The sequence below is a fragment of the Haliotis asinina genome, chromosome 15, assembly GCF_037392515.1.
Source record: "Haliotis asinina isolate JCU_RB_2024 chromosome 15, JCU_Hal_asi_v2, whole genome shotgun sequence".
Taxonomy (NCBI): Eukaryota; Metazoa; Mollusca; class Gastropoda; order Lepetellida; family Haliotidae; genus Haliotis; species Haliotis asinina.
In genome coordinates this window covers 50,147,903-50,172,847 of record NC_090294.1, presented here as the reverse complement: position 1 = coordinate 50,172,847, position 24,945 = coordinate 50,147,903, and the positions used below count along the sequence as shown (strand labels likewise).

At 38.1% G+C, this 24,945-nt stretch overlaps 6 protein-coding genes across 6 annotated transcripts; all 6 read right to left on the bottom strand.

Moving 5' to 3' along the window:
- Nucleotides 1-1,064: 1,064 nt before the first annotated feature.
- Nucleotides 1,065-2,292, bottom strand: LOC137265092 (M-phase inducer phosphatase-like). Its single transcript, XM_067800406.1, has 5 exons — nt 2,233-2,292; nt 1,923-2,086; nt 1,659-1,784; nt 1,407-1,524; nt 1,065-1,232 (listed from the first exon to the last, which is right to left on the bottom strand). The coding sequence occupies exons 1-5, from the start codon at nt 2,290-2,292 to the stop codon at nt 1,065-1,067; spliced, it is 636 nt and encodes a 211-aa protein (XP_067656507.1).
- A 1,681-nt stretch (nt 2,293-3,973) lies between these two features.
- Nucleotides 3,974-7,099, bottom strand: LOC137265091 (M-phase inducer phosphatase-like). The gene is made up of 7 exons (XM_067800405.1): nt 7,055-7,099; nt 6,619-6,867; nt 6,311-6,472; nt 6,045-6,172; nt 5,794-5,911; nt 5,455-5,618; nt 3,974-4,067 (listed from the first exon to the last, which is right to left on the bottom strand). The coding sequence occupies exons 1-7, from the start codon at nt 7,097-7,099 to the stop codon at nt 3,974-3,976; spliced, it is 960 nt and encodes a 319-aa protein (XP_067656506.1).
- Nucleotides 7,100-9,879: 2,780 nt separating this feature from the next.
- Nucleotides 9,880-11,108, bottom strand: LOC137265090 (M-phase inducer phosphatase-like). The gene is made up of 5 exons (XM_067800404.1): nt 11,049-11,108; nt 10,739-10,902; nt 10,475-10,600; nt 10,223-10,340; nt 9,880-10,047 (listed from the first exon to the last, which is right to left on the bottom strand). Exons 1-5 carry the CDS (start codon nt 11,106-11,108, stop codon nt 9,880-9,882), a joined length of 636 nt encoding a protein of 211 aa, XP_067656505.1.
- Nucleotides 11,109-14,309: 3,201 nt separating this feature from the next.
- Nucleotides 14,310-15,537, bottom strand: LOC137265089 (M-phase inducer phosphatase-like). Its single transcript, XM_067800403.1, has 5 exons — nt 15,478-15,537; nt 15,170-15,331; nt 14,904-15,031; nt 14,652-14,769; nt 14,310-14,477 (listed from the first exon to the last, which is right to left on the bottom strand). The coding sequence occupies exons 1-5, from the start codon at nt 15,535-15,537 to the stop codon at nt 14,310-14,312; spliced, it is 636 nt and encodes a 211-aa protein (XP_067656504.1).
- Nucleotides 15,538-18,737: 3,200 nt separating this feature from the next.
- LOC137265088 (M-phase inducer phosphatase-like) lies at nt 18,738-19,961 on the bottom strand. Its single transcript, XM_067800402.1, has 5 exons — nt 19,902-19,961; nt 19,591-19,754; nt 19,332-19,457; nt 19,081-19,198; nt 18,738-18,905 (listed from the first exon to the last, which is right to left on the bottom strand). The coding sequence occupies exons 1-5, from the start codon at nt 19,959-19,961 to the stop codon at nt 18,738-18,740; spliced, it is 636 nt and encodes a 211-aa protein (XP_067656503.1).
- A 3,834-nt stretch (nt 19,962-23,795) lies between these two features.
- LOC137265087 (uncharacterized) lies at nt 23,796-24,509 on the bottom strand. Its single transcript, XM_067800401.1, has one exon. The coding sequence runs from the start codon at nt 24,507-24,509 to the stop codon at nt 23,796-23,798; it is 714 nt and encodes a 237-aa protein (XP_067656502.1).
- Nucleotides 24,510-24,945: the final 436 nt, after the last annotated feature.

Genomic DNA, 24,945 nt, shown 5'->3' with positions numbered 1-24,945 from the left:
TTGGGGTAGTCATAATGAGAATGAACCATTAAAATCCGGGTAATCGTTTATGTTTAGAAATGTGGAGTTACAATGAATGGGTATCCCTACATAGATGTAATGTAATATATATAGATGCAGTGTCAAAGCATTCTTGGTGTTGGTGTCATACAACAAATAATGTTGTTTGGACTGAACATGGTCGTTAGAATATTTGTGCACTGTGTGTTAGCTGTGTGTCATCGTTAATACACAATGCCTTGTATACATAATGTATCATCATTCTTTCAAACATACAAGTGTGGTTGTTTCATTAACAACATGCCAAGTTCAACAGAATGAATGGCACCATTCCCCTCTTATTTTATTCAGTCCTTAACAATGCAGAAACTACTTACAAAATGTCTTCCGTAATGTCAAGAAGTCATCAACCCTTTCTCTAAACAAACATCGGACAGACAGCATAATGTTCTGAATCCATTCATAGCCATATCGTATATGTTTATGTGATATTTAAGACATATTGTCCACAATATTGCATTGAAGCAAAAACATGAATTTCGTTGTGTTAAATGTCTTGAAGTATTCTTTGGGTCATTGAAAAAGACTGCTTCAGTTAAAATTAGAATTTTCCGGAAGTCTTCACTTGTGGTGATAATTAACAGCCATCACCAAAGATAGATCAAATGACAAATGACCGATGGCTCAAGACCTTCCTCGCGTTTCTGAGCTAGGATACTGCTGTGCGAAGTATACTTTCTTCGAGCAAATACGGTATTTAAAACTCCGCATGACATAGCATGCCACTTGTTTCAATACTTTCAGAAAATGTATGTCTGTTGAACAAAACGAAGAAATGGAGGAAAACAAACATTGTGTAAGTCTGTATTTATTCATATTGTAAAAATACTATAGATCACATCATGCTTGATAACGGTGGTCAACATAAGTGTAAAGTGTTCAGTTATTGCCTCAACATTCAGGCACCAACACAACATAAACAAGAAATATTAAATAACAAGTCCCCCAAATCTCATGCCCCCAAAACAGGTGAAATGTCCAATGTCACTAATTCATCCTCCAGATTACCAAAGACACATCTTGAGTGGTGACGCGTCTAGTTGGTGACGTCGACTGCGCATGTTCTGTTTGTCTCCTGCTGTCCAGGACTTGGACTTGAGTCGGAAGTGACGTAGTTGTTTGGAGTAATTCTGGTGCAGCATGGGAACGTAGTTTCTTGGATTGCATTGAGACTGAAACATAGTTGTAACTGTACATAATGCATACACTTTAACAAAAAGATTTTTGACAAAAGTATCACATTATTTATTAATAATTAATAATAATATATTTAAATGTTACTTCAGTGCTGGAATTCGGATATTGCATTATTAGATTTGTACCTATTTAAAAGTTTCTCAACTTACCTGATGTTGTTCATAGAAGGCCTTGTATCCACCATCTAACAGGTATACTTCCGGGTAGAAGAGGAAAGGGTAACGGTCACTGTTCAGCTTCCGGTCAAGGTTTCTCAGGTGTCTCAATCTGTATCCGATAATATATCGTTAAATGAAATGGTGAATTGACAACGATAACTACTTTAAATTTCATTGGTGCATCACCCATTTAATCGAAATCTTAAATCTGAAATCGTTCACGTCAGCTTCTGATACACTTACAGTTTGGGCCCTCTCTCTGAGTAAAATTCACAGTGGAAGATGAGGATGTTCCGTTGAGTGGTGTCACGCTGCTGTAGACCGGTCACTAAATCCGTGATCAGAGCCTGGTTGTGAAGATTCTCCGCACCCTGAAGTTGATATATAACAGTATATAAATCACCCACATTTAGAATATTGATTTCTGTCATTTCAGATTTCTTTCTTGTATTCAAATACAAAAGTGCCATATAGGTTTGTACGATGAAAGAATTATCAAGAGGCCTTTCCTCAATATGACCGCCCTCGTATTCGTAGGGGTAACGACAGTCGATGATTTGGTAACTGGAAATGACGTCACCATATTTTCCAGCAAGAAGCTGACTAACTGTTTGTGCAGACACAGACTTGAGATCCTTGTGTCGGCCTTGTATGGTGGGGAGACAATGAACCTGAAAGTGAACGAAACTTTCATTATAACGCAGCTTCTATGTCTGTCTTACAAAGTGATCAAGTTTGTTTTTGCATTCCCATTATTTAGGCACTACAGAAGTTCTTAATTAAAACCGTTGGATGCGAAAAGGTACTTTGCACTAACCTGCGAACCATCGCCGATCAAGTCTACTTCGTTTTCCATTTTGTCCAAAGTAGACTTCATCGCTTCTGACCTCACTTCTTTCTGTGCTCTTTTATTGACAATATCGACTGTCTTCTGTTTCTTGATCTGCCTTGCCACAACATATTCATCCTCATCATCGTCATTGTCACGCGGTCTCTTTTCTGTGAAAAGGGACTTCCTTGGGCCGAGAAAACTCGTTTTCTTGAAAACCAAAGATTGTGGAGATACCTGAAGGAAAATACATACATTGCATTTCGATTGTTTAATCCAACAGTTTTATGTTTAATAGACTAGCCCTACTCAGTTATCAGTTAGTGCGTGTACTTTTCTGTCTTACGTTTTGTGCACATAATTTACCTTTATGTCTCTGTAATGTATACAAAGCATGCATAATATATTATAGCGCCAACCTCACTGTCACTGCAGAGAGACTCAAAGCCGCTATCCCGTGAATCGTCATCGTCGAAAACAAATCCTCGTGTCTGGAAAACCTGTGGGAAATTGTGACTTTCCTCCCTAAACATTGCTGTAAACGAATACTTTCTAGAGGTCCAAATATTTGGATTAAGGGGTTTTCTGCTAAGCCAGTTTGCAAGCGAATGATGCTTTGCCTGTGCTCTCCCATATCTATATACTTGTTCTAAAATAACATATTTACATAACAAAGACAACACTCGTTGATCGTTTCATTATCCATTTAACCGTGAATCATTCATAATGGTTAATGAAAACATAGTTAAACCTTAACGCATTTAGGGATTGGGCTTGGTGTGAAAGTGCATTCGCTTGTGCTCCCCCGTAGTTATGGAGCTAACTGTAGGAAGGTGTAAGTGGGATTATCCCGGGTTAATCAGCGAATAGAACATCAAATATACCGGTAGACCATGTGTTGATAACTCCTATTTCTGGTAGGTTTTCCAGTCAGTTGAATGACAATTAAGGAAAATTTGTATTTACTTCGGGAACAAGATCTTTAATGTGGGCACGCTTTCTGCATGAATTTCCCCAATTGCATGGTGAAGGTATAAAGTATACAGGTTTATCGAGGGGCTGTTAGGATGATCTGGATTACCTGGATTAGACTTGCGTGCACAAACCGTGTTAATGCTTAAGTGGATGTTGACTAAAATTGAGCCACAATGTGGACTGGTTTAATAAGTTATTGGTTCCTGGTTCTGTTTCAACTTCGCAAGAGACCTCGACAAATTGCTGTTGTCTTACAGAAAACATCTATCTGATATCTGTGCTATCTCTGATGTCACTTTGCATTTCGGAAGCGTCTTTCCACCATAGATGCAACACTAGTACTACAATCAGCTATTCATAAATTTTCTAAATGAGAAAAAAACAAGTGTGTTCTTGTTTCCCAAATCTGTCAGAGACATTTGACAGTGTATATAGAAATGGACTACTGCTGGGTTTCTAAAATGACCACAGGAAGCGTGTTTTGAGTGTATGGGAATAAGTGCATGCTAGTATATCTTTTAGCGTGGTGTGTGATGGATCCTGTGTAAGGAAAAACATGTTGGATGTGAGGCATGCATTGTAGGATGCGTGTTTGGCTGTTTGTGTATCGTGTTAGTGTGTGAATGGAATATACATATGTGGCTGCATTCCAAGTGCGTTTTGTCTTTTTCTTTCCATACGATGGTGTGAAGACGATTTCTTTTAACTTGGCGACCACAAATTCTAATACGCAAAAACATTCTGTGTGAATTCCTTACTGGTTGGGTGAAGGTGTGAAGTAAGCAGGTTCATCAAAGGGGTTGTTAGGATAATCTGGATTAGCTGGCTTGAATTCATGCTCGTAGAAGCTGAGTTAATGTTTGGTGGATGTAAACTGAAAATAGATAACGGTGAAGAGAATTTTATTTCTTACTCATGTCTCATGTTTAATCCAATCTTTATAAAAGATCTAAACAAGCTGCTGCCGTTAAAGACAGAATTGGTTTTTGTACTGTTTCTTGTAAAATGAATAATTCCAGAGTCTTGTGTTCATCTGACAGTTATTGTGTTTACTCGGAGGTGGCATGATATTCATTGCAACATTTCTGTTGAAATTCTTTGCGATATACATGTAGAGGCCGAATGCATGTTTAAGTAGGTTGCGTAATGGACGGGTAGTCAAGCTTGGGGTAGTCATAATGGGAATGAACCATTAAAATCCGGGTAATCGTTTATGCTTAGAGATGTGGAGTTACAATGAAAGGATATCCCTACATAGATGTAATGTAATATATATAGATGCAGTGTCAAAGCATTCTTAGTGTTGGTGTTATACAACAAATGATGTTGTTTGGACTGAACATGGTCGTTAGAATATTTGTGCACTGTTTGTTAGCTGTGTGTCATCGTTAATACACAATGCCTTGTATACATAATGTATCATCATTCTTTCAAACATACAAGTGTGGTTGTTTCAGTAACAACATGCCAACGTCAACACAATGAATGGCACCATTCTCCTCTTCTTTTATTCAGTCCTTAACAATGCAGAAACTACTTACAAAATGTCTTCCGTAATGTCAAGAACTCATATAAACTTCCTCTAAACAAACAGCGGACAGACAGCATAATTTCATTAATCCACTCATAGCCATATCGTATATGTTTATGTCATATTTACGAAATATTGTCCACAATATTGCATTGAAGCAAAAACATGGATAATTTCGTTGTGTTAAATGTCTTGAAGTATTCTTTGGGTCATTGAAAAAGACACTTGAGTTAAAATTAGAATTTTCCGGAAGTCTTCACTTGTGGTGATAATTAACAGCCATCACCAAAGATAGATCAAATGACAAATGATCGATGGATCAAGATTTTCCTCGCGTTTCTAAGCTAGGATACTGCTGTGCGAAGTATATTACTGTCTTCAAACAAATACCGTATTTGAAACTCCGCGTGATATAAATGCCACTTCTTTCAATCCTTTCAAAAAATATATGACTGTTGAACAAAACGAAGAAATGGAGGAAAACAAACATTGTGTAAGTGTGCATTTATTCATATTATATAAAAACTTTAGATCACATCATGCTTGATAACGGTGGTCAACATAGGTGTAAAGCGTTCAGTTATTGCCTCAACATTCAGGCACCAACACAACATAAACAAGAACAATAAATAACAAGTCCCCCAAATCGGATGCCCCCAAAACAGGCAAAATGTCCAGTGTCGCTAATTCATCCTCCAGATTACCAAAGACACATCTTCAGTGGTGACGCGTCTATTTGGTGACGTCGACTGCGCATGTTCTGTTTGTCTCCTGCTGTCCAGGACTTGGACTTGACTCGGAAGTGACGTAGTTGTTTGGAGTAATTCTGGTGCAGCATGGGAACGTAGTTTCTTGGATTGCATTGAGACTGAAACATAGTAGTAACTGTACATAATGCATGCACTTTAACAAAAAGATTTATGGAGAAAATTATCACATTATTTATTAATAATTAATAATATTATATTTAAATGTTACTTCAGTGCTGGAATTCGGATATTGCATTATTAGATTTGTACCTATTTAAAAGTTTCTCAACTTACCTGATGTTGTTCATAGAAGGCCTTGTATCCACCATCTAACAGGTATACTTCCGGGTAGAAGAGGAAAGGGTAACGGTCACTGTTCAGCTTCCGGTCAAGGTTTCTCAGGTGTCTCAATCTGTATCCGATAATATATCGTTAAATGAAATGGTGCATTAACAAAGATAACTACTTTTATTTCATTGGTACATCACCTATTTAATCGAAATCTTAAATCTGAAATCGTTCACGTCAGCTTCTGATACACTCACAGTTTGGGCCCTCTCTCTGAGGAAAATTCACAGTGGAAGATGAGGATGTTCCGTTGAGTGGTGTCACGCTGCTGTAGACCGGTCACTAAATCCGTGATCAGAGCCTGGTTGTGAAGATTCTCCGCACCCTGAAGTTGATATATAACAGTATATAAATCACCCACATTTAGAATATTGATTTCTGTCATTTCAGATTTCTTTCTTGTATTTAAATACAAAAGTGCCATATAGGTTTGTACGATGAAAGAATTATCAAGAGGTCTTACCTCAATATGACCGCCCTCGTATTCGTAGGGGTAACGACAGTCGATGATTTGGTAACTGGAAATGACGTCACCATATTTTCCAGCAAGAAGCTGACTAACTGTTTGTGCAGACACAGACTTGAGATCCTTGTGTCGGCCTTGTATGGTGGGGAGACAATGAACCTGAAAGTGAACGAAACTTTCATTATAACGCAGCTTCTATGTCTGTCTTACAAAGTGATCAAGTTTGTTTCTGCATTCCCATTATTTAGGCACTACAGAAGTTCTTAATTAAAACCGTTGGATGCGAAAAGGTACTTTGCACTAACCTGTGAACCATCGCCGATCAAGTCTACTTCGTTTTCCATTTTGTCCAAAGCAGACTTTATCGCTTCTAACGTTACTTCTTTCTGTGCTCTTTTATTGACAATATCGACTGTCTTCTGTTTCTTGATCTGCCTTGCCACAACATATTCATCCTCATCATCGTCATTGTCACGTGGTCTCTTTTCTGTGAAAAGGGACTTCCTTGGGCCGAGAAAACTGGTTTTCTTGAAAACCAAAGATTGTGGAGATACCTGAAGGAAAATACATACATTGCATTTCGATTGTTTAATCCAACAGTTTTATGTTTAATAGACTAGCCCTACTCAGTTATCAGTTAGTGCGTGTACTTTTCTGTCTTACGTTTTGTGCACATAATTTACCTTTATGTCTCTGTAATGTATACAAAGCATGCATAATATATTATAGCGCCAACCTCACTGTCACTGCAGAGAGACTCAAAGCCGCTATCCCGTGAATCGTCATCGTCGAAAACAAATCCTCGTGTCTGGAAAACCTGTGGGAAATTGTGACTTTCCTCCCTAAACATTGCTGTAAACGAATACTTTCTAGAGGTCCAAATATTTGGATTAAGGGGTTTTCTGCTAAGCCAGTTTGCAAGCGAATGATGCTTTGCCTGTGCTCTCCCATATCTATATACTTGTTCTAAAATAACATATTTACATAACAAAGACAACACTCGTTGATCGTTTCATTATCCATTTAACCGTGAATCATTCATAATGGTTAATGAAAACATAGTTAAACCTTAACGCATTTAGGGATTGGGCTTGGTGTGAAAGTGCATTCGCTTGTGCTCCCCCGTAGTTATGGAGCTAACTGTAGGAAGGTGTAAGTGGGATTATCCCGGGTTAATCAGCGAATAGAACATCAAATATACCGGTAGACCATGTGTTGATAACTCCTATTTCTGGTAGGTTTTCCAGTCAGTTGAATGACAATTAAGGAAAATTTGTATTTACTTCGGGAACAAGATCTTTAATGTGGGCACGCTTTCTGCATGAATTTCCCCAATTGCTTGGTGAAGGTATTTAGTAAGCAGGTTTATCGAGGGGCTGTTAGGATGATCTGGATTACCTGGATTAAACTTGCGTGCACAAACCGTGTTAATGCTTAGGTGGATGTTGAATAAACTTTAGCTACAATGTTTGATAAGTTATTGGTTCCTCTTTCTGTTTCAGCTACGCAAGAGACCTCGACAAATTGCTGTTGTCTTACAGAAAACATCTATCTGATATTTCTGCTATGTCTGATTTTTGTCTGTTATGTCTGCTACTTTTCATTTCGGAAGCGTCTTTCCAACATAGATGCAACACTACTACTACAATCAGCTATTCATCAATTTCTAAATGAGAAAGAAACAAGTGTATTATTGTTTTCCAGATCTGTCAGAAACATTTGACAGTGTATATCGAAATGGGCTACTGTTAGAATTCTAAAATGACCACAGGAAGCGTATTTTGAGTGTGTCGGAATAAGTGCATGCTAGCATATCTTTTAGCGTGGTGTGTGATGGAAGCTGTGTAAGTAGAAACATGTTGGATGTAAGGCATGGATTGTAGGATCCATGATTTGATAGTCCTGTCCTGTGTATATGGTAAATGCATGTTAAGCTGATTGTGTATTATGTTAATGTGTGAATGGAATATACATATGTGGTTGCATTCCTAGTGCTTTTTGCCTTCTTCTTTCCATACGATGTTGTGAAGAGGATTTGTTTTAAGATGACAACCACAATTTCTAATACGCAAACAATTTTTGTGTGAACTCCTTACTGGCTGGGTGAAGGTGTAAAGTAAGCAGGTTCATCAAAAGGGTTGTTAGGATAATCTGGATTAGCTGCCTTAAATTCATGCTTGTAGAAGCTGAGTTAATGTTTGGTGGATGTAAACTGAAAATAGATAACGGTGAAGAGAATTTTATTTCTTACTCATGTCTCATGTTTTATCTAATCTTTATAAAAGATCTAAACAAGCTGCTGCCGTTAAAGACAGAATTGGTTTTTGTACTGTTTCTTGTAAAATGTATATTTCCAGAGTCTTGTGTTCATCTGACAGTTATTGTGTTTACTCGGAGGTGGCATGATATGCATTGCAACATTTCTGTTGAAATTCTTTGCGATATACATGTAGGGGCCGAATGCATGTTCAAGTATGTTGTGTAATGGACGGGTAGTCAAGCTTGGGGTAGTCATAATGAGAATGAACCATTAAAATCCGGGTAATCGTTTATGTTTAGAAATGTGGAGTTACAATGAATGGGTATCCCTACATAGATGTAATGTAATATATATAGATGCAGTGTCAAAGCATTCTTGGTGTTGGTGTCATACAACAAATAATGTTGTTTGGACTGAACATGGTCGTTAGAATATTTGTGCACTGTGTGTTAGCTGTGTGTCATCGTTAATACACAATGCCTTGTATACATAATGTATCATCATTCTTTCAAACATACAAGTGTGGTTGTTTCATTAACAACATGCCAAGTTCAACAGAATGAATGGCACCATTCCCCTCTTATTTTATTCAGTCCTTAACAATGCAGAAACTACTTACAAAATGTCTTCCGTAATGTCAAGAAGTCATCAACCCTTTCTCTAAACAAACATCGGACAGACAGCATAATGTTCTGAATCCATTCATAGCCATATCGTATATGTTTATGTGATATTTAAGACATATTGTCCACAATATTGCATTGAAGCAAAAACATGAATTTCGTTGTGTTAAATGTCTTGAAGTATTCTTTGGGTCATTGAAAAAGACTGCTTCAGTTAAAATTAGAACTTTCCCGAAGTCTTCACTTGTGGTGATAATTAACAGCCATCACCAAAAATAGATCAAATGACAAATGACCGATGGCTCAAGACCTTCCTCGCGTTTCTGAGCTAGGATACTGCTGTGCGAAGTATACTTTCTTCGAGCAAATACGGTATTTAAAACTCCGCGTGACATAGCATGCCACTTGTTTCAATACTTTCAGAAAATGTATGTCTGTTGAACAAAACGAAGAAATGGAGGAAAACAAACATTGTGTAAGTCTGTATTTATTCATATTGTAAAAATACTATAGATCACATCATGCTTGATAACGGTGGTCAACATAAGTGTAAAGTGTTCAGTTATTGCCTCAACATTCAGGCACCAACACAACATAAACAAGAAATATTAAATAACAAGTCCCCCAAATCGGATGCCCCCAAAACAGGCAAAATGTCCAGTGTCACTAATTCATCCTCCAGATTACCAAAGACACATCTTGAGTGGTGACGCGTCTAGTTGGTGACGTCGACTGCGCATGTTCTGTTTGTCTCCTGCTGTCCAGGACTTGGACTTGAGTCGGAAGTGACGTAGTTGTTTGGAGTAATTCTGGTGCAGCATGGGAACGTAGTTTCTTGGATTGCATTGAGACTGAAACATAGTTGTAACTGTACATAATGCATACACTTTAACAAAAAGATTTTTGACAAAAGTATCACATTATTTATTAATAATTAAATAATAATATATTTAAATGTTACTTCAGTGCTGGAATTCGGATATTGCATTATTAGATTTGTACCTATTTAAAAGTTTCTCAACTTACCTGATGTTGTTCATAGAAGGCCTTGTATCCACCATCTAACAGGTATACTTCCGGGTAGAAGAGGAAAGGGTAACGATCACTGTTCAGCTTCCGGTCAAGGTTTCTCAGGTGTCTCAATCTGTATCCGATAATATATCGTTAAATGAAATGGTGAATTGACAACGATAACTACTTTAAATTTCATTGGTGCATCACCCATTTAATCGAAATCTTAAATCTGAAATCGTTCACGTCAGCTTCTCATACACTTACAGTTTGGGCCCTCTCTCTGAGGAAAATTCACAGTGGAAGATGAGGATGTTCCGTTGAGTGGTGTCACGCTGCTGTAGACCGGTCACTAAATCCGTGATCAGAGCCTGGTTGTGAAGATTCTCCGCACCCTGAAGTTGATATATAACAGTATATAAATCACCCACATTTAGAATATTGATTTCTGTCATTTCAGATTTCTTTCTTGTATTCAAATACAAAAGTGCCATATAGGTTTGTACGATGAAAGAATTATCAAGAAGCCTTTCCTCAATATGACCGCCCTCGTATTCGTAGGGGTAACGACAGTCGATGATTTGGTAACTGGAAATGAGGTCAGCATATTTTCCAGCAAGAAGCTGACTAACTGTTTGTGCAGACACAGACTTGAGATCCTTGTGTCGGCCTTGTATGGTGGGGAGACAATGAACCTGAAAGTGAACGAAACTTTCATTATAACGCAGCTTCTATGTCTGTCTTACAAAGTGATCAAGTTTGTTTTTGCATTCCCATTATTTAGGCACTACAGAAGTTCTTAATTAAAACCGTTGGATGCGAAAAGGTACTTTGCACTAACCTGTGAACCATCGCCGATCAAGTCTACTTCGTTTTCCATTTTGTCCAAAGCAGACTTCATCGCTTCTGACCTCACTTCTTTCTGTGCTCTTTTATTGACAATATCGACTGTCTTCTGTTTCTTGATCTGCCTTGCCACAACATATTCATCCTCATCATCGTCATTGTCACGCGGTCTCTTTTCTGTGAAAAGGGACTTCCTTGGGCCGAGAAAACTGGTTTTCTTGAAAACCAAAGATTGTGGAGATACCTGAAGGAAAATACATACATTGCATTTCGATTGTTTAATCCAACAGTTTTATGTTTAATAGACTAGCCCTACTCAGTTATCAGTTAGTGCGTGTACTTTTCTGTCTTACGTTTTGTGCACATAATTTACCTTTATGTCTCTGTAATGTATACAAAGCATGCATAATATATTATAGCGCCAACCTCACTGTCACTGCAGAGAGACTCAAAGCCGCTATCCCGTGAATCGTCATCGTCGAAAACAAATCCTCGTGTCTGGAAAACCTGTGGGAAATTGTGACTTTCCTCCCTAAACATTGCTGTAAACGAATACTTTCTAGAGGTCCAAATATTTGGATTAAGGGGTTTTCTGCTAAGCCAGTTTGCAAGCGAATGATGCTTTGCCTGTGCTCTCCCATATCTATATACTTGTTCTAAAATAACATATTTACATAACAAAGACAACACTCGTTGATCGTTTCATTATCCATTTAACCGTGAATCATTCATAATGGTTAATGAAAACATAGTTAAACCTTAACGCATTTAGGGATTGGGCTTGGTGTGAAAGTGCATTCGCTTGTGCTCCCCCGTAGTTATGGAGCTAACTGTAGGAAGGTGTAAGTGGGATTATCCCGGGTTAATCAGCGAATAGAACATCAAATATACCGGTAGACCATGTGTTGATAACTCCTATTTCTGGTAGGTTTTCCAGTCAGTTGAATGACAATTAAGGAAAATTTGTATTTACTTCGGGAACAAGATCTTTAATGTGGGCACGCTTTCTGCATGAATTTCCCCAATTGCTTGGTGAAGGTATAAAGTATACAGGTTTATCGAGGGGCTGTTAGGATGATCTGGATTACCTGGATTAAACTTGCGTGCACAAACCGTGTTAATGCTTAGGTGGATGTTGAATAAACTTTAGCTACAATGTTTGATAAGTTATTGGTTCCTCTTTCTGTTTCAGCTACGCAAGAGACCTCGACAAATTGCTGTTGTCTTACAGAAAACATCTATCTGATATTTCTGCTATGTCTGATTTTTGTCTGTTATGTCTGCTACTTTTCATTTCGGAAGCGTCTTTCCAACATAGATGCAACACTACTACTACAATCAGCTATTCATCAATTTCTAAATGAGAAAGAAACAAGTGTATTATTGTTTTCCAGATCTGTCAGAAACATTTGACAGTGTATATCGAAATGGGCTACTGTTAGAATTCTAAAATGACCACAGGAAGCGTATTTTGAGTGTGTCGGAATAAGTGCATGCTAGCATATCTTTTAGCGTGGTGTGTGATGGAAGCTGTGTAAGTAGAAACATGTTGGATGTAAGGCATGGATTGTAGGATCCATGATTTGATAGTCCTGTCCTGTGTATATGGTAAATGCATGTTAAGCTGATTGTGTATTATGTTAATGTGTGAATGGAATATACATATGTGGTTGCATTCCTAGTGCTTTTTGCCTTCTTCTTTCCATACGATGTTGTGAAGAGGATTTGTTTTAAGATGACAACCACAATTTCTAATACGCAAACAATTTTTGTGTGAACTCCTTACTGGCTGGGTGAAGGTGTAAAGTAAGCAGGTTCATCAAAAGGGTTGTTAGGATAATCTGGATTAGCTGCCTTAAATTCATGCTTGTAGAAGCTGAGTTAATGTTTGGTGGATGTAAACTGAAAATAGATAACGGTGAAGAGAATTTTATTTCTTACTCATGTCTCATGTTTTATCTAATCTTTATAAAAGATCTAAACAAGCTGCTGCCGTTAAAGACAGAATTGGTTTTTGTACTGTTTCTTGTAAAATGTATATTTCCAGAGTCTTGTGTTCATCTGACAGTTATTGTGTTTACTCGGAGGTGGCATGATATGCATTGCAACATTTCTGTTGAAATTCTTTGCGATATACATGTAGGGGCCGAATGCATGTTCAAGTATGTTGTGTAGTGGACGGGTAGTCAAGCTTGGGGTAGTCATAATGAGAATGAACCATTAAAATCCGGGTAATCGTTTATGTTTAGAAATGTGGAGTTACAATGAATGGGTATCCCTACATAGATGTAATGTAATATATATAGATGCAGTGTCAAAGCATTCTTGGTGTTGGTGTCATACAACAAATAATGTTGTTTGGACTGAACATGGTCGTTAGAATATTTGTGCACTGTGTGTTAGCTGTGTGTCATCGTTAATACACAATGCCTTGTATACATAATGTATCATCATTCTTTCAAACATACAAGTGTGGTTGTTTCATTAACAACATGCCAAGTTCAACAGAATGAATGGCACCATTCCCCTCTTATTTTATTCAGTCCTTAACAATGCAGAAACTACTTACAAAATGTCTTCCGTAATGTCAAGAAGTCATCAACCCTTTCTCTAAACAAACATCGGACAGACAGCATAATGTTCTGAATCCATTCATAGCCATATCGTATATGTTTATGTGATATTTAAGACATATTGTCCACAATATTGCATTGAAGCAAAAACATGAATTTCGTTGTGTTAAATGTCTTGAAGTATTCTTTGGGTCATTGAAAAAGACTGCTTCAGTTAAAATTAGAACTTTCCCGAAGTCTTCACTTGTGGTGATAATTAACAGCCATCACCAAAAATAGATCAAATGACAAATGACCGATGGCTCAAGACCTTCCTCGCGTTTCTGAGCTAGGATACTGCTGTGCGAAGTATACTTTCTTCGAGCAAATACGGTATTTAAAACTCCGCGTGACATAGCATGCCACTTGTTTCAATACTTTCAGAAAATGTATGTCTGTTGAACAAAACGAAGAAATGGAGGAAAACAAACATTGTGTAAGTCTGTATTTATTCATATTGTAAAAATACTATAGATCACATCATGCTTGATAACGGTGGTCAACATAAGTGTAAAGTGTTCAGTTATTGCCTCAACATTCAGGCACCAACACAACATAAACAAGAAATATTAAATAACAAGTCCCCCAAATCGGATGCCCCCAAAACAGGCAAAATGTCCAGTGTCACTAATTCATCCTCCAGATTACCAAAGACACATCTTGAGTGGTGACGCGTCTAGTTGGTGACGTCGACTGCGCATGTTCTGTTTGTCTCCTGCTGTCCAGGACTTGGACTTGAGTCGGAAGTGACGTAGTTGTTTGGAGTAATTCTGGTGCAGCATGGGAACGTAGTTTCTTGGATTGCATTGAGACTGAAACATAGTTGTAACTGTACATAATGCATACACTTTAACAAAAAGATTTTTGACAAAAGTATCACATTATTTATTAATAATTAATAATAATATATTTAAATGTTACTTCAGTGCTGGAATTCGGATATTGCATTATTAGATTTGTACCTATTTAAAAGTTTCTCAACTTACCTGATGTTGTTCATAGAAGGCCTTGTATCCACCATCTAACAGGTATACTTCCGGGTAGAAGAGGAAAGGGTAACGGTCACTGTTCAGCTTCCGGTCAAGGTTTCTCAGGTGTCTCAATCTGTATCCGATAATATATCGTTAAATGAAATGGTGAATTGACAACGATAACTACTTTAAATTTCATTGGTGCATCACCCATTTAATCGAAATCTTAAATCTGAAATCGTTCACGTCAGCTTCTCATACACTTACAGTTTGGGCCCTCTCTCTGAGGAAAATTCACAGTGGAAGATGAGGATGTTCCGTTGAGTGGTGTCACGCTGCTGTAGACCGGTCACTAAATCCGTGATCAGAGCCTGGTTGTGAAGATTCTCCGCACCCTGAAGTTGATATATAACAGTATATAAATCACCCACATTTAGAATATTGATTTCTGTCATTTCAGATTTCTTTCTTGTATTCAAATACAAAAGTGCCATATAGGTTTGTACGATGAAAGAATTATCAAGAGGCCTTACCTCAATATGACCGCCCTCGTATTCGTAGGGGTAACGACAGTCGATGATTTGGTAACTGGAAATGAGGTCAGCATATTTTCCAGCAAGAAGCTGACTAACTGTTTGTGCAGACACAGACTTGAGATCCTTGTGTCGGCCTTGTATGGTGGGGAGACAATGAACCTGAAAGTGAACGAAACTTTCATTATAACGCAGCTTCTATGTCTGTCTTACAAAGTGATCAAGTTTGTTTTTGCATTCCCATTATTTAGGCACTACAGAAGTTCTTAATTAAAACCGTTGGATGCGAAAAGGTACTTTGCACTAACCTGCGAACCATCGCCGATCAAGTCTACTTCGTTTTCCATTTTGTCCAAAGCAGACTTCATCGCTTCTGACCTCACTTCTTTCTGTGCTCTTTTATTGACAATATCGACTGTCTTCTGTTTCTTGATCTGCCTTGCCACAACATATTCATCCTCATCATCGTCATTGTCACGCGGTCTCTTTTCTGTGAAAAGGGACTTCCTTGGGCCGAGAAAACTGGTTTTCTTGAAAACCAAAGATTGTGGAGATACCTGAAGGAAAATACATACATTGCATTTCGATTGTTTAATCCAACAGTTTTATGTTTAATAGACTAGCCCTACTCAGTTATCAGTTAGTGCGTGTACTTTTCTGTCTTACGTTTTGTGCACATAATTTACCTTTATGTCTCTGTAATGTATACAAAGCATGCATAATATATTATAGCGCCAACCTCACTGTCACTGCAGAGAGACTCAAAGCCGCTATCCCGTGAATCGTCATCGTCGAAAACAAATCCTCGTGTCTGGAAAACCTGTGGGAAATTGTGACTTTCCTCCCTAAACATTGCTGTAAACGAATACTTTCTAGAGGTCCAAATATTTGGATTAAGGGGTTTTCTGCTAAGCCAGTTTGCAAGCGAATGATGCTTTGCCTGTGCTCTCCCATATCTATATACTTGTTCTAAAATAACATATTTACATAACAAAGACAACACTCGTTGATCGTTTCATTATCCATTTAACCGTGAATCATTCATAATGGTTAATGAAAACATAGTTAAACCTTAACGCATTTAGGGATTGGGCTTGGTGTGAAAGTGCATTCGCTTGTGCTCCCCCGTAGTTATGGAGCTAACTGTAGGAAGGTGTAAGTGGGATTATCCCGGGTTAATCAGCGAATAGAACATCAAATATACCGGTAGACCATGTGTTGATAACTCCTATTTCTGGTAGGTTTTCCAGTCAGTTGAATGACAATTAAGGAAAATTTGTATTTACTTTGGGAACAAGATCTTTAATGTGGGCACGCTTTCTGCATGAATTTCCCCAATTGCTTGGTGAAGGTATTTAGTAAGCAGGTTTATCGAGGGGCTGTTAGGATGATCTGGATTACCTGGATTAAACTTGCGTGCACAAACCGTGTTAATGCTTAGGTGGATGTTGAATAAACTTTAGCTACAATGTTTGATAAGTTATTGGTTCCTCTTTCTGTTTCAGCTACGCAAGAGACCTCGACAAATTGCTGTTGTCTTACAGAAAACATCTATCTGATATTTCTGCTATGTCTGATTTTTGTCTGTTATGTCTGCTACTTTTCATTTCGGAAGCGTCTTTCCAACATAGATGCAACACTACTACTACAATCAGCTATTCATCAATTTCTAAATGAGAAAGAAACAAGTGTATTATTGTTTTCCAGATCTGTCAGAAACATTTGACAGTGTATATCGAAATGGGCTACTGTTAGAATTCTAAAATGACCACAGGAAGCGTATTTTGAGTGTGTCGGAATAAGTGCATGCTAGCATATCTTTTAGCGTGGTGTGTGATGGAAGCTGTGTAAGTAGAAACATGTTGGATGTAAGGCATGGATTGTAGGATCCATGATTTGATAGTCCTGTCCTGTGTATATGGTAAATGCATGTTAAGCTGATTGTGTATTATGTTAATGTGTGAATGGAATATACATATGTGGTTGCATTCCTAGTGCTTTTTGCCTTCTTCTTTCCATACGATGTTGTGAAGAGGATTTGTTTTAAGATGACAACCACAATTTCTAATACGCAAACAATTTTTGTGTGAACTCCTTACTGGCTGGGTGAAGGTGTAAAGTAAGCAGGTTCATCAAAAGGGTTGTTAGGATAATCTGGATTAGCTGCCTTAAATTCATGCTTGTAGAAGCTGAGTTAATGTTTGGTGGATGTAAACTGAAAATAGATAACGGTGAAGAGAATTTTATTTCTTACTCATGTCTCATGTTTTATCTAATCTTTATAAAAGATCTAAACAAGCTGCTGCCGTTAAAGACAGAATTGGTTTTTGTACTGTTTCTTGTAAAATGAATAATTCCAGAGTCTTGTGTTCATCTGACAGTTATTGTGTTTACTCGGAGGTGGCATGATATGCATTGCAACATTTCTGTTGAAATTCTTTGCGATATACATGTAGAGGCCGAATGCATGTTCAAGTAGGTTGTGTAATGGACGGGTAGTCAAGCTTGGGGTACTCATAATGGGAATGAACCATTAAAATCCGGGTAATCGTTTATGCTTAGAGATGTGGAGTTACAATGAATGTTTGTCCCTACATAGACGTAATGTGATATATTTAGATGCAGTGTAAAAGCATTCTTGGTGTTGGTGTCATACAACAAATAATGTTGTTTGGACTGAACATGGTCGTTAGAATATTTGTGCACTGTGTGTTAGCTGTGTGTCATCGTTAATACACAATGCCTTGTATACATAATGTATCATCATTCTTTCAAACATACAAGTGTGGTTGTTTCAGTAACAACATGCCAACTTCAACAGAATGAATGGCCCCATTCCCCTCTTATTTTATTCAGTCCTTAACAATGCAGAAACTACTTACAAAATGTCTTCCGTAATGTCAAGAAGTCATCAACACTTTCTCTAAACAAACATCGGACAGACAGCATAATGTTCTTAATCCACTCATAGCCATATCGTATATGTTTATGTGATATTTAAGACATATTGTCCACAATATTGCATTGAAGCAAAAACATGAATTTCGTTGTGTTAAATGTCTTGAAGTATTCTTTGGGTCATTGAAAAAGACTGCTTCAGTTAAAATTAGAACTTTCCCGAAGTCTTCACTTGTGGTGATAATTAACAGCCATCACCAAAGACAGATCAAATGACAAATGACCGATGGCTCAAGACCTTCCTCGCGTTTCTGAGCTAGGATACTCCTGTGCGAAGTATACTTTCTTCGAGCAAATACGGTATTTGAAACTCCGCGTGACATAGCATGCCACTTGTTTCAATACTTTCAGAAAATGTATGTCTGTTGAACAAAACGAAGAAATGGAGGAAAACAAACATTGTGTAAGTGTGCATTTATTCACGTTGTATAAATACTATACATCACATCATGCTTGATAACGGTGGTCAACATAGGTGTAAAGTGTTCAGTTATTGCCTCAACATTCAGGCACCAACACAACATAAACAAGAACAATAAATAACAAGTCCCCAAAATCTCATGCCCCAAAAACAGGTGAAATGTCCAATGTCACTAATTCATCCTCCAGATTACCAAAGACACATCTTGAGTGGTGACGCGTCTATTTGGTGACGTCGACTGCGCATGTTCTGTTTGTCTCCTGCTGTCCAGGACTTGGACTTGACTCGGAAGTGACGTAGTTGTTTGGAGTAATTCTGGTGCAGCATGGGAACATAGTTTCTTGGATTGCATTGAGACTGAAACATAGTAGTAACTGTACATAATGCATGCACTTTAACAAAAAGATTTATGGACAAAAGTATCACATTATTTATTAATAATTAATAATATTATATTTAAATGTTACTTCAGTGCTGGAATTCGGATATTACATTATTAGATTTATACCTATTTAAACGTTTCTCAACTTACCTGATGTTGTTCATAGAAGGCCTTGTATCCACCATCTAACAGGTATACTTCCGGGTAGAAGAGGAAAGGGTAACGGTCACTGTTCAGCTTCCGGTCAAGGTTTCTCAGGTGTCTCAATCTGTATCCGATAATATATCGTTAAATGAAATGGTGCATTAACAAAGATAACTACTTTTATTTCATTGGTACATCACCCATTTAATCGAAATCTTAAATCTGACATCGTTCACGTCAGCTTCTCATACACTTACAGTTTGGGGCCTCTCTCTGAGGAAAATTCGCAGTGGAAGATGAGGATGTTCCGTTGAGTGGTGTCACGCTGCTGCAGACCGGTCACTAAATCCGTTATCAGAGCCTGGTTGTGAAGATTCTCCGCACCCTGAAGTTGATATATAACAGTATATAAATCACCCACATTTAGAATATTCATTTCTGTCATTTCAGATTCCTTTTTTTATATACATAAGTGCCATATAGGTTTGTACGATGAAAGAATTATCAAGAAGCCTTTCCTCAATATGACCGCCCTCGTATTCGTAGGGGTAACGACAGTCGATGATTTGGTAACTGGAAATGACGTCAGCATATTTTCCAGCAAGAAGCTGACTAACTGTTTGTGCAGACACAGACTTGAGATCCTTGTGTCGGCCTTGTATGGTGGGGAGACAATGAACCTGAAAGTGAACGAAACTTTCATTATAACGCAGCTTGTATGTCTGTCTTACAAAGTGATCAAGTTCGTTTTTGCATTCCCATTATTTAGGCACTACAGAAGTTCTTAATTAAAACCGTTGGATGCGGAAAAGGTACTTTGCACTAACCTGCGAACCATCGCCGATCAAGTCTCCTTCGTTTTCCATTTTCTCCAAAGCAGACTTCATCGCTTCTGACCTCACTTCTTTCTGTGCTCTTTTATTGACACTATCGACGGTCTTCTGTTTCTTGATCTGCCTTGCCACAACATATTCATCCTCATCATCGTCATTGTCACGTGGTCTCTTATCTGTGAAAAGGGACTTCCTTGGGCCGAGAAAACTGGTTTTCTTGAAAACCAAAGATAGTGGAGACACCTGAAGGAAAATACATACATTGCATTTCGATTGTTTAATCCAACAGTTTTAGGTTTAATAGACTAGCCCTGCTCAGTCATCAGTTAGTGCGTGTACTTTTCTGTCTTACGTTTTGTGCACATAATTTACCTTTATGTCTCTCTAATGTATACAAAGCATGCATAATATATTATAGCGCCAACCTCACTGTCACTGCAGAGAGACTCAAAGCCGCTATCCCGTGAATCGTCATCGTCGAAAACGAGGCCTCGTGTCTGGAAAACCTCTGGGAAATTGTGACTTTCCTCCCTAAACATTGCTGTAAAGGAATAGTTTCTACAGGTCCAAATATTTGGATTAAGGGGTTTTCTGCTAAGCCAGTTTGCAAGCGAATGATGCTTTGCCTGTGCTCTCCCATATCTATATACTTGTTCTAAAATAACAGATTTAGATAACAAAGACAACACTCATGGATCGTTTCATTATCCCACAGGCAAAGTGTAGCGCAAAATGGGTTGCGCAGCAGAACGAAACTGACCACACTTCGTATATGCGGGCGAAGCGAGCAAAGGTTGGCAACAAACTTCCCTCGCTTCCGTCCGAAAAATATTTTTCATGTCAAAATAAAATATCGCCACCATCAAATATAGACACACATTTACTCACAGGGTTGTGCTCTCAGATTTCCAACCTCATACTTAACAATTACTCACGTGAAATATATTTTAATCAACGTTTTAAGCGCCGCTGGTGCTCTCACAGAGCATTCTTCGTTTCCATTACCCCTGCCAGCTTCCGGTTCAGCGGAATGAAGGAACAAGAATAAGCAGAAATTAAGAGGACACATCATATTGCCCAAATTTCTCATTAAAGTGTTCCAGATTATTTATCTGATATGTTGTGGTTATTGTTAGAATTTTAGTAACAGTTATTCTAAAAAGGCTCACTGATGACGTAGCGAGTGGATGAATGCAAGGGAGGTAATTGCGCAAGTAGTTATTTTTGCGGGAAATACAAACGCAGTAAAATGTTGGCCATACGCTCGGACAGATGCCGTCAGCTGGTACGTAATATGAAGTAAAATTAAACTTATTTCTTTTCTTGTTGCGCACAATGAATGGTAGATGGCATAAGAGAGTTTTACTATTTTGTTCTGATGTTATGATGTTTTGACCAAAATGTTGTCTGATGTAAAATCAAAAGGTAGTTGTGACAAAAATTAAACCATACTTTGTGATTTTTTGTGAACCCAATTTCCATTGAATACTTAATACCTAGTCAAATTTTGAGTCAGGCTGTAATAAGAGACAAGACCATTTTTTTATGTGGTCAACAAGTATTCCACAACTCCTGTGTGTTTCCCATAAATACACTCCTGGAAAAAACAACAAAACTATTCAACCCATTTCTAAACTGTATTTCTTTGATATCTGTATATATCATTACTTACCATCAATTTAATCATCATCATCATCATCATCATCATCATCACAACCACCACCACCACCATCATCATCATAATCATATATAAAGCATAAAATATACCAACTATATTCACGTGAAAATATAAGAGCACTGGTCAGTAGTCTAGCCTTGTCTGGATTCAAACTTGAATTTGTTTCAATGGAAACAATAGCAATAAAAAGAACATAGAAAATTATTAAAATCCCCATGTAGCAAAAGGCCATTCTTCTCTGCTTGACTGATACATTTACAAAGTTTCATAAATATATATTGAAAGGTTTTTGAGTTACTATCCAGAAACAAAGCCTATCCTCATTTCCAGTCTAAGTCCATCCTGTTGGTATGGAAACAGAAAATATTACATTACCACAAATCAACATTTAGGACAAGGACCACCTTGCTAGTTGCTTGATACATGTGCAGAGTTTCATGCATAATATTCAATGGTTTTCGAGTTGATGATCTGGAAACCTGACAGACAGTTGGTGAGATTGACCTCATTTTAACATCCTCTGCAACAGTGTTGTTGTTGATACTAATCTGGTCTCAGCCATGATATAATCAACGACGTTGTCTTTTACTGGTAGATGGTCCACCTGTCAAACCAACTACTTTTGGTCTTAATGCTTGTTTCTTTTTACGAGGTAGTGCTGCCTTAAATCATTTGACCTTATCTACAAGAGATATTTTCAGGAAATGGTCACATACATCAAAATACAAATCAGTGAGCAAAGTGTGCAGAACGTCTAAGGAATCATCTTCATTCCCTTCACTTGATTCAGCAGATATGCAGAGTTCTAACCACATATCTAGCAATTCAGACTGGGCCATTATTGCCACCTGTAGTGTGCCATAAATATTTGCATGTTGCAAATGAAGATGTTGGAAAGTTGTCCGACTCTGAATGAAAGCATGCAATTGCAGAAAAAAACTGAATGTTTGATCTGATATGTGCATCAGACCTCTGGAGGAAAACTGTTTGAAGTCTACCTCTGACAAACTTGCTTTGTCCTCAGTTTGGCTACTAATTGCAGATTCAGTAACCCTTATATTTTGAAGCAGTCTTTGCTTTGCATTTTCTATTCTTGACTGTTTAGAGCTCTTCCTTGTCAAGGCATCAATCTTAGTAAGCACTGATTTTCTGAGTCTCTGTCTTATTCTTGTTATACAAGCACCAGCAATGTAACGTACTTTGGCTCGAGCTATGGCAGTCACTTCTTCAGCATTGTAGACAACATGTTCTCCCTGAGCATCTACGATCTGACTGGCCTCTTCATGGACGAGATCGTGCAAGATATAAAAGTAGAGTTTGGTTGATATCTTCTTGCTGGAACTCTTATCTGGGACTTTCGAAAAAGTTGCTGATAGCGTGCCTTGTGATTGTCAGAATTCAAGAAAACTGTTAACTTTTGACACAATTCTTGCCAATGGTTTGTTTTGGATAGCATTTGCTTTCTTTTAGTTAAGAGTTTTTTCACAACCTTTTCTGCCTTGGCATAGTATGCACTGAGATCTCCAATCGTGTCTGGGATTTTGTTTCCTCTCTTTTCGATAATGAAATGAATCCTGCCAATTTTACAGTAATTTTTTCATTTTCAAACTCATCCACTGGTTCATCATCACTGTTACTACCTGTCCCAATTGTCTCATCGGTATCACTGTCTGCACTGTCACTGTTTGCATCACTGTCACTTCCAATATCCCCTCCTGCAGCCACAAAGCCATGGCCGAGGTGGGGTCCAGGTAAGGTTGCGCAGCATGATAAGTCATGTTGAAGTGTTGCGCTCTCTTGGGCATAAAAGTCATAGACATCTGCCTTGTGTTGTTTCTCAGCTTTGGTCCTGTCATAGTTGACTATCTGCAAACAGTTCTTACTGACACAGCGGCCTACAGCAACTCCAAACTGGCCAGGCAAGAAAACATTTTCACAGTTTACTATCACGGGACTTAGAGTGAGTCCTTGGGCTCGGTGCACTGTTATTGCATGCGCTAACCTGAGAGGGATTTGACTTCTTGTTCCTCTCACTCGCTTCTGTGTGATGTCATAAACCTCAAAGATCATTGGCCGAATGGGAACCAATTTTCCGTTAAAGTCAACAATAGGTCCATCATCATCCAAGCTATGTACCGTGCCCTGTGTACCATTCACCAACTGCGGGGTCATATTCCTTATTAGAACAACTGGTGAACCAACTTTAAGTTTCAAGACTTGCTTAGCCTGAGATCGAGGTTTGTCTCCCCTGAATCTTTTGCCTTGAAGAGGTGAATTTCACCATCCATTTCATTCATTTTACAGAAGTTTTCAAACTCCACCTCAAAATTTGTCCCATAAATTCTAACTGGAGGGGGTTGTCCTTCGCCATATTGAAGAGGTCTTCTGAGACTTTCCATCAGGTTATGCGTTTCTTCAGTTGGACAGCCATCACACAACTCATTTATGGCAGATATGAGGTCTCTTTCTGTCTGTCTCACAACTTCCTTTAAAGTAATCAAATGGGGAAACACTCTTCTGAACCTATCACTTTGAAATATGAAAGACCCGTCACCATCTTGGAAATGATTTGGTACAGGGGGCAACTGTTTGAAGTCACCTGATGCTATAACTTGAATCCCTCCAAAAGGTCTCTTATCTTTCCTGATTGCGCCACACACATTTTCTATTACCTCAAACATCTTGCGACTCATCATGCCAACTTCATCAATAATGAGGACCTCTGTTGTTAAGATGTTGTCTTTTGCATCATGAAAGACATCACTCTGTAGAAGGAGATCTTCAAGTTCAGTGGCTGAATATCTGCCATCCATATACCCACACCAGTGGTGTATAGTCTGTCCCCCGACCTCTCCATACTGCAGGCTTGCAATCCCTGTCAAAGCAGTTACAGCAACCTTTTTGGGCTTCAAGGTTTGCACCATTTTCCTGAAACAGAAACTCATTCCATAAGAGCATGGACTTTGCCATTGTGCTAACAGATTGTACTTTCCTAATCATAACATAGTCTTGACATAAAGCTGGATCTTTATCTTTGAGTGTTGTTACAATAGTATATAAACATTACTGAATAGTTAAAAAGGCAAACAAAAAAAATATTGTCACATTTGGGATTTCACTTTCGTAGTAAAGAACAAAGTCTAGTACTTTTTTGGTTGAGTCCCATCAGGCATTCGAACCTTCACCCTAATCACTTTGAGCCAAGCACCTAATCACCAGCACACAAAGTCTTATTTTCACACAATGAGAAGAGGTCTTTCTCATAAGAAAACAACAGTCTCCCCTACACCCAGGAATCTGACACAATGACAACTACACAAAAACATGATAAAATAGGGTCGTGGGCTCTGTAGCTCATCA